A 19,196-nucleotide genomic window follows, 5' to 3' on the forward strand; every position below is an offset into this window, starting at 1 on the left:
TTATTGAATGAAATAAAGTTACGAGATACTTTATTTAGTCCCGATATATATATCCACATATATATCTCTTAAACATTTCCTGGAACCTCTGTTATGTAAAGTATGAACAGAGTTTGTAACATCCAATGAATTTTGGAAAGGAAAAGAATTTTGGCATAAATCCGACCACTTACACTTTGATAGACCGTACCCCGACCTGTCGCTTATGCCGACTCAATTAGAGGGACTTACTTCCCGAACGTTGGGCAAGTAATCAAATTGTTTTCTCAAAACAGCAACCACGTTGCGTATGTAAAATACACCACAGAGCCGGATCCCCCAGGTTTTGAGCAAGTATTTAAATCCCCTTCGAAAGGAGGATCTTAAATATAAAAGAATGAGTTTTGGGATCCGCCCTAACTTTTAGAAATCATTTTGAAGACTCGAAAACATTTTTAAGAATGTTTGGAGTAGTGCTGATTTATTAAAATAAATCAGTCCCGATATATTAGAAATATCTGAATATTATTATTTAAATAATATTCTCATAAAGATAATCCTTATAAAAATAATCGAAGTAGAAGTTTTAAAACTCATACTTGAAATAAATATTAAATAACCAAAGATATACTTATACGAAAGTACTATCTTTATTTGAATAATCGAAAATAAGTTTAATTATCGAAACATTATTCTTTAATAAAATAAAGAATATTATTAAATAATAAGCGGAGTCATAATACCTCGAATGAATATTATAAATAATATTCATTAAATAAAATAAACGGAGTCATACATCCTCAAATGAATATCCAATTAATAATCATTAAATAGAATAAACAGAGTCATAAGTCCTCGAATGAATATTCAAATAATATTCATTAAATAAAATAAAGTTATCGAATAAACCTTATTCGATCAATAGTTTTGAAAACTATATCCATATATATATATATATATAATATACTTGGGAGCATCGACTCCCGGTTTAGAAAATGTTCGCCGTTGGGTCCCCTATACTAAGGGTATACGCAACTACTACTTATCTCTAGCATAGGTATTATGCAACTAATAAGCATTTGAACCAATAGATATATAAATCAAGAATACGAAACAGGCATGCATATATACCATATCACATGCTCCAATATATCGCAAGAATTTGCTAATAACAAATATGCATTTATCACAAGATCATGCATATACACATATACATCACAACAACAGTTTATACGGGTAGAAAACTTGCCTGAGCGACTGGGGGTTATAAATGGCTTGGGACGAGTCTGGTAACCTATAAACAACATGTAAGTTGGAATTAAACCAAAGTCACTTGTAAATCTATTCTTTAACCAACTTAGACTCTAACGCTCGCTTTGCGCTTAATGATTCTCTTAAGTCGCTCGAGTACCCTCGGCTCCACCATTTTTAATAAATTAACCATTACGAGTTTTAAGGCGATTCTTTCGCGAGTGTCTTACCAACTTCCTTACACACTTTACATAAATGTTTCATACTCCAATTAGCCCTTTTAGGTCTTTAACATATGTTTCAAAGTAAGGCGAGGGGTAATGATTCGTTCGCGAAATGTCGTTACTTAAAACGGCCATTTCTCCTAAACCGTACATCAGAATCAAACGAACCACATATCAAAACGAAGCTCGTAACATGAACTATCTAAACATGGGAATGGTCAAAACCTAGAAGGGAGTTCTCGGGTCCTAATGTTATGAACAAAAGCAGTCTAAAGTAAATCGGATATTACGACGGCTATGATTACGCGATTTCCCAAATTTATATCATTCCAAATCAACCACCAATCAATCCCAATTCATTCATACAACCCAAAATACATCCATATCACACTACAACAGCCCCAACACCTCAAGTTCTCCAATTTATGTTATTCTCAATATGAATTTAAAACTATACTTAAGTCCTTTACTAATCAACAAGATTCAACATTCAATTCACTACAACTCCAACCCAAACTCTAAACCTACAAGCATCAAGCTACTCTTTTACCATAACAATCAAAATCATCCTAATATACAAAGTAAAGCTAGGTTTTGGAGATGTTATACCTTCCTTGAAGTGATTGGAGTAGCTAGGAAGCCTTAAGAAGCCTTGAGATGTCTTAGGGATGCTTGGATCTTAAAGGAAAAACAAGAAAAATCAAGTTAAAAATCTTGAAATCACTATCCATTATCTTCTTCATTGATTTTTTGGAGAAGATTGTGAATGATTTGGTACTAGATAATTATCTTACCAATTAAGGAAGCTTGGAACTTGATTTTTGAAATTCTTCTTCTTGAAATGAAGAAAAAGCCGAGAGCTCCTTGGTTGAAGAAAGAAATGATTTTGTGTTTTGCTTTGATTTGTTTTGGTTGGTTGATTTTTCGATTTGTTTTGTTTTGATTACTTACCTTTTTACCATGGTAATTATTGTGTGGTTCACAATCATCCAACAATTCCTTCCCTTATGTCATGCTTATGTCATCATGTGATGTCACCCTCCCTCCTTTGTCCTCTTCTCATTGGTTGGATGACATCATCCCCTCTAATCTCTTTGATTAGCTTCTAATTACTTGGCTAATGACCGCTGATCTGTTATACGGTTCGCTTTAACTTTCGTTTTCGTTTATCGTTTGAGGGATCATACCCGGGATCTTATTACTTAGGTTCCCTTAACCTTTCTCAATACATTATATTCCTTTTTATGATCCTCTATTAAAATCCTTGAATTTAAATCCTTTTTATCCTGTTACCTTATACTCAATTCTTTCGATATCTGGTGGATTTTCGGGAAAAATCAAAAGGTTCAAATTTGGATTCTGACGATCTTTACATATACTTATATATCATATAGAGTACCAATAAAATCTCAGAATATCCATAAAAGAAACCCTACATAGTGTGGCATGAAAAGTTTTCTTGTTCAGAAATATCAGCAAAAACACTATTCATAAGGGTTACAAAAAGTTCGAAATTTTGGGGTTATTACATTGGGGGTTCTTTGTGTTGGGCATCACTTTCCTAAGTACCAAATCTCCCACCTTCCGTAATTGTCCCTTTACCTTCTTGTTATAATACCTTGCGGCGCGTAGCTGATATGCCGCTAGCCTTAGCTGAGAATTTTCCCTCGTCTCCTCCAAGAGATCTAAATGAAGCCTTTGATTAACCTCAACATCTTCTTTCCTGTAACAATCTCTGCGAAGCGATCCCGATCCAACTTCCACGGGGACCATAGCTTCATAGCCGTAAGTCAGCATGAACGGAGTTTCTCCCGTAGTAGATCGTGGTGTAGTGTTGTATGACCACATCACCTTCGGGAGTTTTTTAGGCCAATTTCCTTTGCGTTCCTCCAGTTTGGTTTTGAGGGTATGCTTTATTATTTTGTTAATAGCTTCTGTCTGTCCATTGCTTTGAGGATGATAGACCGCTGCAAACTCCTTCTTGATTTTCAACTCCTCACATAGTTGTCGCAACTCCTTGCTATCAAACTGCTTTCCATTGTCGGAGACAAGCTTGTAAGGGATTCCAAACCTGCATACGATGGAGTTGAAAACAAAATCCCTGATTTTCTTTGCGGTAATAGTAGCTAGTGGCATAGCTTCTGGCCATTTAGTAAAGTAGTCGACCGCAACCACTGCATACTTGACGTCCCCTTTAGCTTTAGGTAATTCTCCGATAAGATTGATTCCCCACATGGCGAATGGCCATGGGCTTACCATAGGCGTCAAGAGCGTTGCCGACATAGACGAGTAATTTGCAAAACGTTGACAGCGATCACACGCCCTGACAAAGTTTGTAGCATCCTCCTTCATCGTAGGCCAATAATATCCTTGGCGCAAAACTTTCATTGCCAACAAGCTACCCCCCGAGTGATTGCCACAGATTCCTTCATGTACTTCTCTTAGAATATAATTTCCTTCTTCTTCTTCTTCTTCGACACATCTAAGCAGAGGTTGATTGAACCCTCTCTTGTATAGAACTTCGTCGTATATCACATACCTTGCAGCCTGATAGCGGAGTCGGCGGGCCTTAAACTTATCCCCGGGGAGTATTGCCTCGCGAATGTAAGCCAGAATGGGCGTCATCCATGTTTCCTTGGGAGCCTCATCCGCCTGCATAGTTTTTATCTCTGGGATACTAGGAATCTCCTGGATTTCAAGAGGGATGGATCCTAACAACACAACCTCTTGTTGCGACCCCATTTTTGCCAGAGCATCCGTATTACTGTTTTTCTCCCGCGGAACACATTCCAACCTAACTTCTTTGAACATTCCAATCAGGCGCTGTGTACATCTCAAGTATAATTCTGTTCGCGGGCCTCGCGCTTGAAATCCCCCGTTCACCTGATTCACCACCAGCTCTGAGTCACTTCTTGCAATTAGGTTTCGCACCCCCATCTCCAAAGCAATCTTCAGGCCATTGATTAGTGCTTCATACTCCGCATCATTATTCGTTGCATAAAACTTGAAATGAATTGCGCTCATCAGATGATGACCTTCGGGAGACACAAGCACTATCCCCGCACCTGCTCCCCCATTGTTAACTGCCCCATCCACATGCAAGATCCACCATGGATGTGGAAATTCCTCCAACGACTCCTCAGCATGAGGTTGATGTAGCATTACCAAAGCTTTGTCGTCAACCTCAGAATCAAATTCCAACAAGAAATCGGCTAAGGCTTGCCCTTTGATCGCTGTCTGGGGCACATATTCTAAATCAAACTGTCCCAACTCCACAGACCATTTCAGCATTCTTCCCAATGACTCTGGTTTATGAAGGACCTGCCGTAGCGGGTATGCCGTGCGGACTTCAATTTTATGGGCTTGAAAATACGGCCACAACTTTTTTGATGCAAGAATCAGGGCATAAACCAGTTTCTCCATGCTTGTGTAGCGAGTTTCAGCGTCGTGCAACCGCTTGCTCATGTAGTACACCGGTGACTGCTGCCCATCTTCCTCTCTTACCAGAACTGCACTGATCGAATATTCAGACACTGCGAGGTACAGTATTAGAGATTCCCCATGTTAGATGTATTTGATAATATCATGGCTAATATGATTTATGTTTAGTTTTCAGATCTTACTTAAACAGGATAAATCAGTACTTACTGGAAGTCAGGATTTAAGGATATCAGTACTTATATTATCAGGAGATAATCATCAGAAGATGGATATCAGAACTTAAGTACTGAAGGACGTTCAGATAAGGACAACAGCTGATTAAAGGAAAGAAGATCGAGATAAGCATAAGAAGAGATATGCATGAAGAAGGAGTTCTATGAAGAATAGAATGCTTGGAAGAAAAGATATCTGATTGATATATTTTAGGAAGCAGAATTATATTCCATATCAGTTAGCGATTATCTTATAACTGTGTAGTATATAAATACAGACATAGGGTTTACACTATAAGTGTTATCATATTCGAGAAGATTATTCAATATAACTCTAGCAGCTCTCATGATATTTGTTCATCACTGAGAGGTAACAGTTCCATACTGTAACAGAGTTCATTGTTTCAATAAAGTTTATTTTCTGTTACTTGAGTTATTAGAGTTCGATTTAATTATACTTTACACTGTATTCACCCCCTCTACAGTGTGTGTGACCTAACAAGTGGTATCAGAGCCTATCTGTTAACGCACATACAGTTTAAGATCCAAACACAATCATGTCTGACACAGAAACTCCAACTAAGCCTACCAAAACTGAAGAACCTCCAAAGACACAAATTCAAAGTCGGTATGAGACCATCAAAGTTCCCATATTGAGACAATCTGAATATGCCATATGGAAGGTGATGATGACCATGTTTCTGGAAGCTACAGATCCAGAATATCTTGATAGAATCAAGGAAGGACCTCACAAACAACCAAGCTCGTTGTTGTAGTTGCAGGTGAAGCAGCAAAGACTGTACCAAAGGAGAAGAGTGATTATACTACTGAAGATATCGCATCAATTGCTAAGGATGCTAAGGTACGACACTTACTGCATAGTGCCATTGATAATGTAATGTCAAACAGGGTAATTAACTGCAAGACTGCAAATGAGATATGGGATGCTCTGGAAACAAGGTGTCAGGGAACTGATACAATTAAGAAGAACATGAAGACAATACTCATTTAAGAGTATGAACACTTTGACTCAAAGGCTAATGAGTCATTGACTGATTTATATGATAGATTTGTCAAACTCTTGAATGATTTGTCATTGGTTAATAAGGAGTATGATCTTGAAGATTCAAACCTTAAATTCCTGTTAGCTCTTCCTGAATGCTGGGATTTGAAGGCAACAACAATAAGAGACAACTATAATCTTGATGAAACAACTCTTGATGAAATTTATGGAATGCTCAAGACTCATGAACTTGAGATGGAACAAAGAAGCAAGAGGAAATGAGGAAAGTCAAGGACAGTTGCTCTTAAGGCTGAAGAAGACTCCCCCAAGGCAGCTACCTCAAGGAAAGACAAGGGTAAAGCTCTTTTCACAAAGTCCGATACTGAGTCATCAAGTTCTGAAAGTGATGATGACTCAGATTCTGAAAGCTTGCATGAGACTGATGCTGATGAGGAGATGATGAAGCTGTGTGCTCTTATGGTGAAAGGGATCACAAAGATTGCATACATGAAGTTCAGGAAGGGAAAGAAGTTTTCCAGGAAAGGCACAAGTTCTGATAAGAAGAATTTCAGAAGATCTGAGGGCAGAGGAGGAAAGTCTGATAGAGGAGATTATACCAATGTCAAATGCTATAACTGTGGTGAGAAAGGCCACATATCTCCTGATTGCAAGAAAGTGAAGGGTGACAAAGGCAAGGCTCTTGTCACAAAGAAGAAAAGCTGGACAGACACCTCAGACTCTGAAAGTGAGGAGAATTATGCTTTGATGGAAAATGCTGATAAAGCAAGTGCTGAAAGCAGTTCTGCAACTGCTGAATCAAAGGTACCTCAAACTACTTATGCCTTTCATACTGATGATATTACTGAGTTGAGAAGATATCTTAAAACCATGTTCATTAGTTATAGAGATCAAACTTTAACATGTGAAAGATTAACTTCTAAAAATCTTGCTTATAAAAAGAGGAATGATTATTTAGAAAAAGAGTTAGTCATGTTCCATCAAACTCAGAAAGATAGAGATGATGCCTTTTATGTTAGGGATGAAGTACTTAAAATGAATGAATCTCTAAAAACTGAGTTAGAAAAGGAAAGAGAGATTATCGGACTTGGACTAACTCTGGCAGAACAACTCAGAATTTGTTGAGTAGTGGAAATTGGAAAGAGGGCTTAGGTTATGGAGATGATAAGAATGATAAGAGAGCTGTAGAAATTGAGCTTATAGTTGTTAAACAAAAGCCCAAGGTAAATTCTGTTAAGTTTGTAGCTGTAAAGTCTGATATTGATAAACCAGAAGTTAAAGAGAAATTAACTTCTGACAAACCAAAACAGGATAAGCCAACTGAAGTTAACATAGGCTTAATGACAAAGAAGCAGCTTAAGCATAAGTTGAAAGATGTTAAGAATGTAAACAAGGTAAAGCCACCTAGGAAAAATAGGAATGGAAATGAATGTGTGAATAAAAGCAATGATTATAAGCTTGTTCCTAATGCTCCTAGAAAGAAATGTTATAACTGTGGAAATTCTAACCATCTGACTTCTTTTTGCAGGAAGAATAAGAACATAAATTCCTTACTTTCAAAGTCAGGAGTTAAGAGTCAGTCTGTTAGATATAGGCCACAAAATCCTTGTTTTCATTGTGGTAGTTTATGGCATTCCATTTATACTTTTAAGGAATATCATAGTTTGTACTATGATTATTATCAAATAAAACCTTATGTAAAGAAAGTTAGCATTATTCCTTCTAGTGTAAGTTCTGATGCAAAGTCTGATACTGTAAATGCTGATAAGAAAAATGTTAACATAAACTCTGATGCTAAATCCGCTGCAAATGTTAACAAACTTGATAAGGCCAAAGGATCCAAGCAAGTCTGGGTCCTTAAAACTAATCATTAGTGGTCTTTGTGATTGCAGGGCAACAGGAAAAATTTCCTAGTTCTGGACAGTGGATGTTCAGGACATATGGCTGGAAATAAAGCCCCGCTATTCGACTTTGTGGAGAAAGCTGGCCCAAGTGTTTCTTATGGAGATGGCAACATTGGAAAAACATTGGGATATGGCAATATCAATCTTGGGAATGTCATCATTAAACAAGTAGCTCTGGTCTCAGGACTTAAACATAATCTGCTGAGTATAAGTCAAATCTGTGACAGAGGCTATCATGTTGATTTCTTTGAAGAACACTGTGAAGTTGTGAGTAAATCTAAAGGCAAAGTTGTTCTGAAAGGATACAGGCGTGGTAACATTTATGAAGCTAAGCTTTCAACAAGTACTGATGGTTCTGCAATCTCTCTGATGAGTAGAGCATCAATTGAAGAAAGCTGGAATTGGCACAAGAAACTCTCTCATTTAGATTTCAACAATATAAATGAGTTGGTCAAGAAAGATCTTGTGAGAGGACTACCAAAGTCAGTATTTGCTCCTGATGGGCTTTGTGATTCTTGTCAGAAGGCTAAACAAAGAAAATCCTCATTCAAGAGCAAGACTGAATCATCAATTCTTGAGCCTTATCACCTACTACATGTTGATCTATTTGGTCCAGTAAATGTCATGTCTATTGCAAAGAAGAAATATGCTATGGTCATAGTGGATGAGTTCACCAGATACACATGGGTGTATTTCTTGCACATAAAAAGTGAAACTGCATCTATCTTGATTGATCATGTCAAACAACTGGATAAATTGGTCAAAGATTCTGTGAAGACAATAAGGAGTGATAATGGCACTGAGTTCAAGAATTTGATAATGGAAGAGTTCTGCAAAAACCATGGAATTAAGCAGGAATTCTCTGCTCCTGGAACTCCACAACAAAATGGAGTTGTTGAAAGGAAGAATAGAACTCTCATTAAAGCTGCACGTACAATGCTTGACGAAGCAAAGCTTCCAACCTATTTCTGGGCTGAAGCTGTACAGACTGCTTGTTTTACTCAAAATACAACACTCATTAACAAGCAAGGAAAGACACCATATGACATGGTGAAGAAAAAGAAGCCAAATATGAAGTATTTTCATGTATTTGGATGCAAGTGTTTTGTTCTCAAGACTCATCCTGAACAGCTATCCAAATTTGATCTAAAAGCTGATGAAGGAATCTTTGTTGGATATCCACTTTCCACAAAATCCTTCAGAGTTTATAATTTGAGAACAAGAGTGGTCATGGAATCTATCAATGTCTCTTTTGATGACAAGAAGATTACTGGACTTGAAGATTTTATTGATCATGATCAGCTGAGATTTGAAAATGAAGACTAAAATTCTGATACTGAAAATCCTGACAGTCTAAGTCCTGGTACTGTAAACTCTAATGGATTAAACTCTGATGTTATTGAAACTGTGGTGATTACGCCAAAGGAAGATGCATCTATGCAGGGGGAGCATACTCAAGATCTTACCACATTTCAAGAAGCATCAGAACATACATCTGGCTCTTCAAGTTCTGATAAGCCAAGTTCTGATAGTTCTGAAAATCTAAATTCTGAAGAATCCAACTCAGAGAGCATAGTTTCAGGGGGAGCATCAGAAAATGATAATGAAGACAGCATGGATCATGGGGGAGCATCCAGTTCTAGAGAAAACCTTCCATCTGCAAGGAAGTGAACTAAATCACATACACCTGATTTGATAATTGGAAATCCTGATGCAGGTGTCAGAACTAGAACATGTAATTCAAACGAATGTCTTTACAATTCTTTTCTCTCTCAGACTGAGCCAAAGAAAGTGGAAGAAGCTCTTCAAGATGCTGATTGGGTGCAAGCAATGCAGGAAGAGTTAAATGAATTTGAAAGAAACAAAGTCTGGACCCTAGTGCCAAGACCAAAGAATAGATCTGTTGTTGGTACAAAGTGGGTATTCAGAAACAAAACTGACAGTGATGGCATAATTACAAGGAATAAGGCAAGGTTGGTTGCAAAAGGATATTCTCTACAGGAGGGAATTGATTATGATGAAACATTTGCACCAGTTGCTAGGTTAGAAGCCATAAGGATATTTTTGGCTTATGCTGCTCACAAAAAGTTTACTGTATTTCAAATGGATGTAAAAAGTGCTTTTCTCAATGGAGAATTGGAGGAAGAAGTATATGTTGAACAACCTCCAGGCTTTGTAGATTCCAAATTTCTAGATTATGTCTACAGGCTAGATAAAGCACTTTATGGACTTAAGCAAGCTCCTAGAGCATGGTATGAGACTTTAGCTCATTTTCTTCTGGAAAGTGGATTTAACAGAGGAACAATAGACAAAACACTGTTCTACCTCAACCATGGAAAGGACTTACTTCTTGTCCAGATTTATGTTGATGATATCATTTTTGAATCTACAAATGACAGACTTTGCAAAAAGTTTGCCAAACTGATGCAGTCAAGGTATCAGATGAGTATGATGGGGGAACTTAGCTATTTTCTGGGCCTTCAAGTCAAGCAGAATGAAGAAGGAACTTTTATTTGTCAAACTAAGTACACCAGAAACTTGCTGAAGAAATTTGGAATGCAAGATTGTTCAAGTGCATCCACTCCCATGGCCACTGCAACAAAACTGGACAAGGATACTGGTAAATCAGTAGATATTACTGATTACAGAGGTATGATTGGCTCTCTACTCTATCTAACTGCTAGTAGACCTGATATCATGTATGCTACCTGTCTTTGTGCAAGATTTCAAGCAGATCCAAGAGAACCTCACCTAACAGTTGTGAAAAGAATTTTCAAGTATCTTAAAGGAACAGATGATCTGGGATTGTGGTATCCCAGAGAATCAGATTTTAAACTAATAGGTTACTCAGATGCAGATTTTGCAGGTTGCAAAATTGACAGGAAAAGCACAAGTGGAAGTTGCCAATTTCTTGGAGGCAGATTGGTTTCTTGGTTTAGCAAGAAATAAAAGTCAATTTCCACATCAATTGCAGAAGCAGAGTACATTGCTGCAGGAAGCTGTTGTGCACAGATTCTTTGGATGAAGAATCAGTTACTGGATTATGGGTTAACATATTTCAAAATCCCTATTTACTGTGATAATCAAAGTGCTATTGCTATGACAGGTAATCTAGTTCAACACTCTATGACAAAGCACATCAGCATCAGGTACCACTTCATCAGGGAACATGTGGATGAAGGTACAGTGGAATTGCACTTTGTTCCAACAGATCAACAACTAGCAGATATCTTCACCAAACCATTGTGTGAAGCTACTTTTACAAGATTGGTGAATGAACTTGGAATGGTTTCAGGTTCTTTTTCTAAATCTGCTTAGTTTTGTTCTGATGCATCAGACTTTATGATCAGTATTTACAGAAATTACTCTCTTTGTGTATTCTGTGCTTAATTGAAAACTTGCTTAAGTACTGACTATTGTCTGATGTAACTTTCTAAACTCTGATAGTGATATGTCTGTTTAAGTAACTATTCAATCCTATGAGGATACCTGTGCTAGATGCTGACCTAGTAGTCTTCAATAAACAAGGGATCCCATGTTAGAAGTAATTATTCTTGTGGAAATTCATTGACACAAGCAAATTCTGATATTGAGCTTAGTTGAGTTTACTTTGTCTATCTTATTACTAAGTCACAAACTAGAATATGCTTCTCATCTGTTGAGTTCTGATGCTAGTAAATCTGTTTGGATGTACTAAGTGCTGATAAACCTCACTTATCAAAAGAAAAAGAAAAAGAATTAAGGATTAAAATTCAGGTACTCCTTTGAGATCTAGAGTACAAATGTGGAAGGAATGACCCAAGTGCATTGCTGGTATTAAGTAAATATGTATCAGTAAAGCAAAATATTTTCTTGGTGACTTTTCACACTCTATGATTACTGGAGAAATACTCTGATAATAGCATAAATTCTGATAAGCAGTCGTGACTCACTTACACTGAGAAGCCACTGTAAAATGGAATTTAAAAAGATGCACAAAATTAGCACAAAATAGTTGAGGTGGACTCCAGCATGAACTCATTCAACAGTAGGTTTCAGAATAATGACAGGTTTTAAGTAAAGTTTTAGTTATGCCTTATTTCTAAGATGTACTGAAGTGAATCAGACTTTACTCTTTATCTGATATTTAGCTTAATGCACACACTCAACACTCCATATGAATGATGAAAATAACTGTGGTGATCTATGTTATTTTAGATGAACAGTTTCTGTGTCACATTGCACAAATTCTGAGGACAAGTTCTGATTGCATGTTCTGATGATTAAGTTCTGAAGAATCTAAATCAGAATTTGTGTGAGGACTTACTAATATAGGCATTCATTTTTCGAGTTAAGAAATTATGTTCTGATGACCGTTAAGTTCTGATATAAGTCTAAGTTCTGATATTAAATTCTGATTCTTTACTTGACTTATTTATGGATAAAATTTAAAAACAGTATCAGTTTAAACCAGAATATGTTGAAGTGGAAGATTAACAGTCACTATATTTAGGGATAGTGGTACTCGTACATGCACAGTCAATTATTTGCTACTTGTGCGCATTAAACCATGTTTTACCTTTCCAATGACTGTTTTTTCTTTTTCCAAGTCTGGGGAGACGAGGTAGGATTAATTCTACCTGTCAGCATTAAATTTCTTTGCGTCTCCTGGCATTCTCTTGCCTATATAAACAACCACTTCACATCAAATATTTTATCACAAACTCACCTTCATAATCTTTATATCAAATACACCATGGTCAATTACAATATGTTTTTGAACTATGAAACATTTAACATGGAGCTAAGCTGTGAAGCCTGGCAGCAGAAATGGCATGTTACTTCCATTCCTGATGAGATATGGGACTCAGTTCCCTAGGAGGTACTCACCCACCTCCTGTTCTTCTACATGGACTACCATCGCCATCTGGAGCGATTGGAGGAGGAAAGGTTGGAAGCTCTCCGCCAGCAAGAGCGAATCATTTGACTCGCGATTCTGTTTGTCGAGAGTAGGAAGAAGAAATGATTTATTTTCTTTTTCCTATTTTTCTTCATCGTCAGCCTTGCCCTGCTTCTTAAGCTAGGACTAAGGCTGTTGATGTTAGGTTTAGCAGCTTAGGACAATCTTGTAAAAGTTCTGATGTACTTTAAATTTCATAAATGTATTCTCTCCATATATTAATGATTTTTTTTTTGCAAGTTCTTGTCTCTGAGATGTTCTGAAATATATTGATAAATACTGATAAATATTTATATTCTGATGACCATTATAATCTAAATTTAACTTAAGTTCTGATTTTACACTATCAGTACTTGTTCCCTTGATTTATTTTGGTCATACTCACTCGATTTTTTTCAGAATATTGGTGTTGCAGTGAAAAATAATTGAATAAGTGAAAATAGTTTCAATTCTGAATTAAAACTGATTTACCTTAATTAATGGAATAACTGGGTAAGTGGAACGGTTTTTTCCTTGAAAAACTACAAGTGGGTAAGTGATGATTACTGTTTTCCCGTGCCCATTAACTATTCGTTATTACTGTATGTCTGACAGGTGTCCAACGGTTACAGTTTTTTTCAAAAGTATAAGTAAGACAGAGAGAGGATTTTCTAATCTTTTATTCACTTTTATATTTTTTCTCTCAATTTGCTTTTACTCTATTTCTTCTTCTAAAGTTGGTTTTTCATATAGACATTCTATCAAACACCTAACATGCACTTATAAATCTCGATTATTTTCATGGCACCTAAGGATTTAATCATTGATGGAGCTAAATTTGTTCCAAATAACTATGCTGCAATTCTTGATAATGCTGAAGCTCCGTCTGAGTTGCATTTTGTGCAAGATCTTCTTGCACACAGTGAAATCGGGTATGCATTGACCCAACCTTCAGTCTTCTCAAGCCAACAAGTTCTGACATTTTGGAGGACTGCAAACTTTGATAATGGTGGTCAAAATGGTACTCCTAGTATTATTTTCGAAGTGGGTGATTTTACATATGTAGTCACTCCTGGTACAATACGCAAGGCTCTACATCTACCAGAAGGATGTACTTTTTCCACTCCAGAGGAATCAACTCTTCAAGAGTTAATGGCCAGTTTGGGGTATGAGCAGAGTTTGGCAAAGCTTGGGCAGTTGAAACGGGCTCATATCAGGAGGGAATAGAGTTTCTTCTTTGACTGCATCACTAAAGCTTTTGGGAACAAGTGTTCAAATTTTGATGCCATCCCTATAATGAGTCAGCACATCGGGTATGCTATCATTAACCAAACTCATTTTGATTTTGCAACTGCTGTGATAAGTTTTATTGGGGATAGGATGATAGAGGATATGAATGTTGTCTACTTTGCTAGATTCTGTCAGCTTATATATACTTTTTGTACTGATGATCCTCAGTTAGCCAGTACCTTAACTCCACCTTTCAAAGTTGCAAAACGTTACTTTAATGACCTGGTAAATGCTGACACTAAGAAACAAGTGGTTAGACCTTTACAGATTCCTCAGTCTGTAAAACAAATCTTGGTAAATGCTGATCCTGAATCCTATAGATCTGTTTATCCCAATATCCAACCAACCACCACATCTCAAACACCACAACAACCATCAGAGCATGCCACTCATACTACTCAACCTACCCTCAGGAAATATCTCAAATCATATCTCAACACTTCACAGAAAGTTCAATCTTCATCCTCAGGACCTACTGTGAAGCCCTCATCCTTCAAGCCAAAGAGGACAAAGATTGTACCTCAATCACCTCAGAAGAGAAGGAGGATTGCTTTGAGAGATGAGTCAGACAGTGAGGAACAGGTTTCTACATCAGAACCTGTTGTCGAAGAAGCTGAGAAAGTTTCTTCTCAGAAGGATTCTGGAAATGGGGGATCTAAGCTTCTCAAACAGCTTAGAAGAATGACTGTTGCTGCAACTCCCAAAGAATCCATATCTTCAAAGAGATACAAGAAACAGAGGGCAAAAAGGCCAGTATCAGATGATAAAGAAGCAGCAGCTAAGGAAGGAGATCAGGAATCTCTGATCTCACAAGAAAAGGAATCTGCTACAGTCAATACTTCTCCATCAACTCCAACTCAGGAAGCTCTTATTGAAAAGGTCAACACACCATCTGTGTCTCCTGTTCAAAAGACTGTATCTCCTGTTAATACAGGCACAAGTGATGATATTGATATCCAGACCTTGGTTGTGCCTGAAGTAATTTGCTTAGAAGCTCCAACAATAACTAATCCATCAACAACACCTGTTACTGATGCTGCTCAAACTCCAGAATTATCTACTACACCTTCTCTGCATCTAGATGCTAATGATCAGAATATAGGTGAGTATCAGGATATGGCTGTTGATCAGAACTTGGAACCAGATCAGCAATTAGAGGATGCTGCTGATGCCTCCATTGCTACTCATACTGTTGTTTTATCAGAAGATACTGATTCTGTAAGTTCTGATGCCGCAAATGCTGGAGATACTGGTGATGCTGCTCCAAATACAGATGCTGATGAAGCAGGTCCTCCAGGACATGCCCCTCAATAAACTGTTCTTAAATCTGAACTTGTTAAGAAGTTTGTTACAAGAAAAGCACCAGTGCCTTGGAGTGAAACTCCTGCAGGACAGGAGTGGACTAAGGAATGGAACTCAATCACCTGTGCTCCATCTGCACAGAATCTGGCTGAGCACTTGACAAAAGCTGATGAACTGTTAAATACTGATGATTTCAAAACACAGCTTAGAGTCACTGCATTGAGTACTAAACATTTACAAGGTCTCCATTCAACTACTCATGCAGAGTTACATCTCTTAAGGGAAGAACTCATGAAGCAAGAACAAGTTCAAAAGATTGATAAGAAAAAGTTCTTCCAACCTACCTTTGATAGGGTTGCTTATATTGAGAAGACTCAAGAGATCCAACAAGCTCAGATTGATGATATTCTGAAAAATCAAGCTTCTCAGCAATCTCAACTTAATGAAATCCAAGCCTCAGTGGAATTGCTTGTCTCTCTTCTATTACCTGCTGATGCCAAAAAGGGGGAGAAAGTAATTAAGTCCAAATGCAAAACTGATAAGACACTGAAAGGGAAGGATGATGAAAAGGATGATCAAGGAAACTCTGGAATGGGTAGAGGTCATAGTCAAGGTAGAGTTTCTCATCAGGAAAAGATGAAATCACAAGTCACAGGATAAGTTCTGATACTGGGAAAAGAATTAGTTCTGCTACTGGTAAGAGGAAAAGTTCTGATGAACTTTTAGATCTTGATGAAGAAATGTCAAGACAGTTATTTCTTCAGGAAAATCCAGGAATGGACTTGGAGAGTTTAATGGAAGAAGAAGCCAGACTTAAATCAGAGAAAGTCACATCTAAATCTGAAGCTTCTAGTAAAAAGACACTTCCAAAACTCAAAGGCATTATGATAAAAGAAAGGACACATACTGAAGCAACATTGGCTAAATCACAACCGTAGATAGATCCAAGATCCAAGGGTAAAGAAAAGGTTGGTGAACCTATCAAGGTTTATGTGCCTCCTGAGAATGAAGAAATCACTGATGAAAAGGATGATCTTGCTCTGACTTCAAGAAAAGTTTTTAAGACAACCTCTGATATGGCTCAAGTTGTTCAGAGTTAAGAGACAGTAAGTTCTGATATTTCGAAGAAACAAGTAACCTCTGAAATAGCTCAAGTTAACTTGATATCAGAAGATAGATCAAAGACACTCCTACCAGGATTCACTAAAGCAAAACAGACTCAACCTTTGAAGACTACTGCAAGTGGTTTTGAAACAAGAGTAGTTACCGGAAAGGAAGCAAGAGATAAAACTGGATTGGGAAGTGCTGATGAAAGAAGAATACATAACACTACCAATGATCCAACTTCCTTGAGTGAACCAGGTATTGGAGCAACTCCTGAGAGATTGAAGTAACTGGAATATGTACAAATGGTTTACCATACCTACTTGAAAGAACACATCTTGTTGTACTTCATGACAGATGGTAGGGTTTATCATATAAGGCAAAATGCCATTCCATTGAAGTATTTTGAAGAATTGGAGCATGTACTATTCTTACTTCAAGTGAATGACAGATTGACAGGAAGTGCTGCAAACTATTTGAAGGATCAGATTCAGAGACAGAAAAGGCTTTATTCTGTTAAGTCTGACAGCACATATGTTCCAAAGTACAGAGATCACAAGGGTGATATAGTTAAAATGAAGCCCGACACTGCTAAGATTATAACTACCTTTCTGGGTTACAGGGCTGTGGAATTCAATCTTGAGTCTGATAAGGCATATTTGATCAGAATGGATCAGGATATGAGAAAAGCTAAGATTAATGATCTCAGGGTTGCAATCTTTCAAATTGGTGAAGATACTGCAGAGCTTAAAGATGCTAAAAGGAGGATGATTGATGAACTTAGATATGCTGAGAAATGTTTATTAAAGAACTATCTCAGAACAACTCCTGACATCAGAGAGATCAGAAGATGAAGTCAAGTCAAGATCTACAACTGATTAAATTCTGATATTTGTACAGACTGAAGCTGTTATCAGAAGTTAAATATTGGTAAAGCTTTAAGGTCTGTAAGTTGTAGTTATCTAGTCTAATTCTCATGCATTTGTACTTAATGTTTTTGACATCATCAAATATCTATTAAACTTGTATATTATGCTAATTTACAAGTTGGGGGAGATTGTTAGATATATTTGATAATGTCATGGCTAATATGATTTATGTTTAGTTTTCAGATCTTACTTAAACAGGATAAATCAGTACTTACTGGAAGTCAGGACTTAAGGATATCAGTACTTATATTATCAGAAGATAATCATCAGAAGATGGATATCAGAACTTAAGTACTGAAGGACGTTCAGATAAGGACAGCAGCTGATTAAAGGAAAGAAGATCGAGATAAGCATAAGAAGAGATATGCATGAAGAAGGAGTTCTATGAAGAATATAATGCTTGGAAGAAAAGATATCTGATTGATATATTTTAGGAAGCAGATTTATATTCCATATCAGTTAGCAATTATCTTGTAACTGTGTAGTATATAAACACAGACATAGGGTTTACACTATAAGTGTTATCATATTCGAGAAGATTATTCAATATAACTCTAGAAACTCTCGTGATATTTGTTCATCACTGAGAGGTAACAGTTCCATACTGTAACAGAGTTCATTATTTCAATAAAGTTTGTTTTCTGTTACTTGAGTTATTAGAGTTCGATTTGATTGTACTTTACACTGTATTCACCCCCTCTACAGTGTGTGTGACCTAACACCCCATCCAACGGCTTTGACAACATGGGAGGGTTTCCCAGTTGCTCCTTGATTCTTTTGAAAGCCTCTTCGCATTCCGACGTCCATACAAAGTCTTTCCCCGCTAATTTAATTGCCTTGAAAAATTCCTTGCATCTATCGGACGACTTGGAAACAAATTGATTTAACGCGGCGATTCTCCCAGTTAAACTCTGCACCTGTTTCACATTGGTGGGCGACTTCATATCCAACAACGCCTTGATCTTCGCGGGGTTAGCCTCAATTCCCCTGTGGTTGACAATAAACCCGAGAAACTTTCCCGACTCCACGCCGAACACACACTTTTGCGGATTTAATTTCATACAAAACCTCCTTAGAATGTTAAACATCTCCATCAGGTGCTTGATGTGGTCACTCGCCACCTCGGACTTTACCAGCATATCATCCACATACACTTCCATAGTTCCCCCGATTTGATCCTTGAACATCATGTTTACCAACCGCTGGTAGGTTACGCCAGCATTAATCAAACCAAATGGCATTCCTATGTAACAGTATAACCCCCTGTCAGTAATGAAGGATGTATGTTCTTGATCAGGGCCATACATCGGAATTTGATTGTAACCAGAGTATGCATCCATAAAACTCAGCAACGCATGCCCCGCCGTCGCGTCAACCAACTGATCGATTCTTGGCAGCGGGAAGCTATCCTTTGGACATGCCTTATTGAGATTTGTGAAATCCATACATGTCCTCCACTTCCCATTCGGCTTCTTCACCAACACTGGATTTGCAAGCCATTCGGGGTAGAACGATTCTTTGATGAGCCCCACCTCCAACAACCGGTCTACTTCTTCTTTTAATGCTATCGCCCTTTCCCCACTTACTGGGCGGTATTTTTGACATATGCCCTTGCAATTCG

General features: G+C 37.4%; 1 protein-coding gene across 1 annotated transcript; it reads right to left on the reverse strand.

The window, feature by feature from the left end:
- Positions 1 to 1,814: 1,814 nt before the first annotated feature.
- On the reverse strand, positions 1,815 to 18,765 carry LOC141691068 (uncharacterized). Its single transcript, XM_074495812.1, has 5 exons — positions 18,291 to 18,765; positions 4,179 to 4,987; positions 3,534 to 3,800; positions 3,024 to 3,392; positions 1,815 to 1,844 (listed from the first exon to the last, which is right to left on the reverse strand). The coding sequence occupies exons 1-5, from the start codon at positions 18,763 to 18,765 to the stop codon at positions 1,815 to 1,817; spliced, it is 1,950 nt and encodes a 649-aa protein (XP_074351913.1).
- Between the last annotated feature and the right edge of the window lie 431 nt (positions 18,766 to 19,196).

This window comes from Apium graveolens, chromosome 10, assembly GCF_009905375.1.
Source record: "Apium graveolens cultivar Ventura chromosome 10, ASM990537v1, whole genome shotgun sequence".
NCBI lineage: Eukaryota > Viridiplantae > Streptophyta > Magnoliopsida > Apiales > Apiaceae > Apium > Apium graveolens.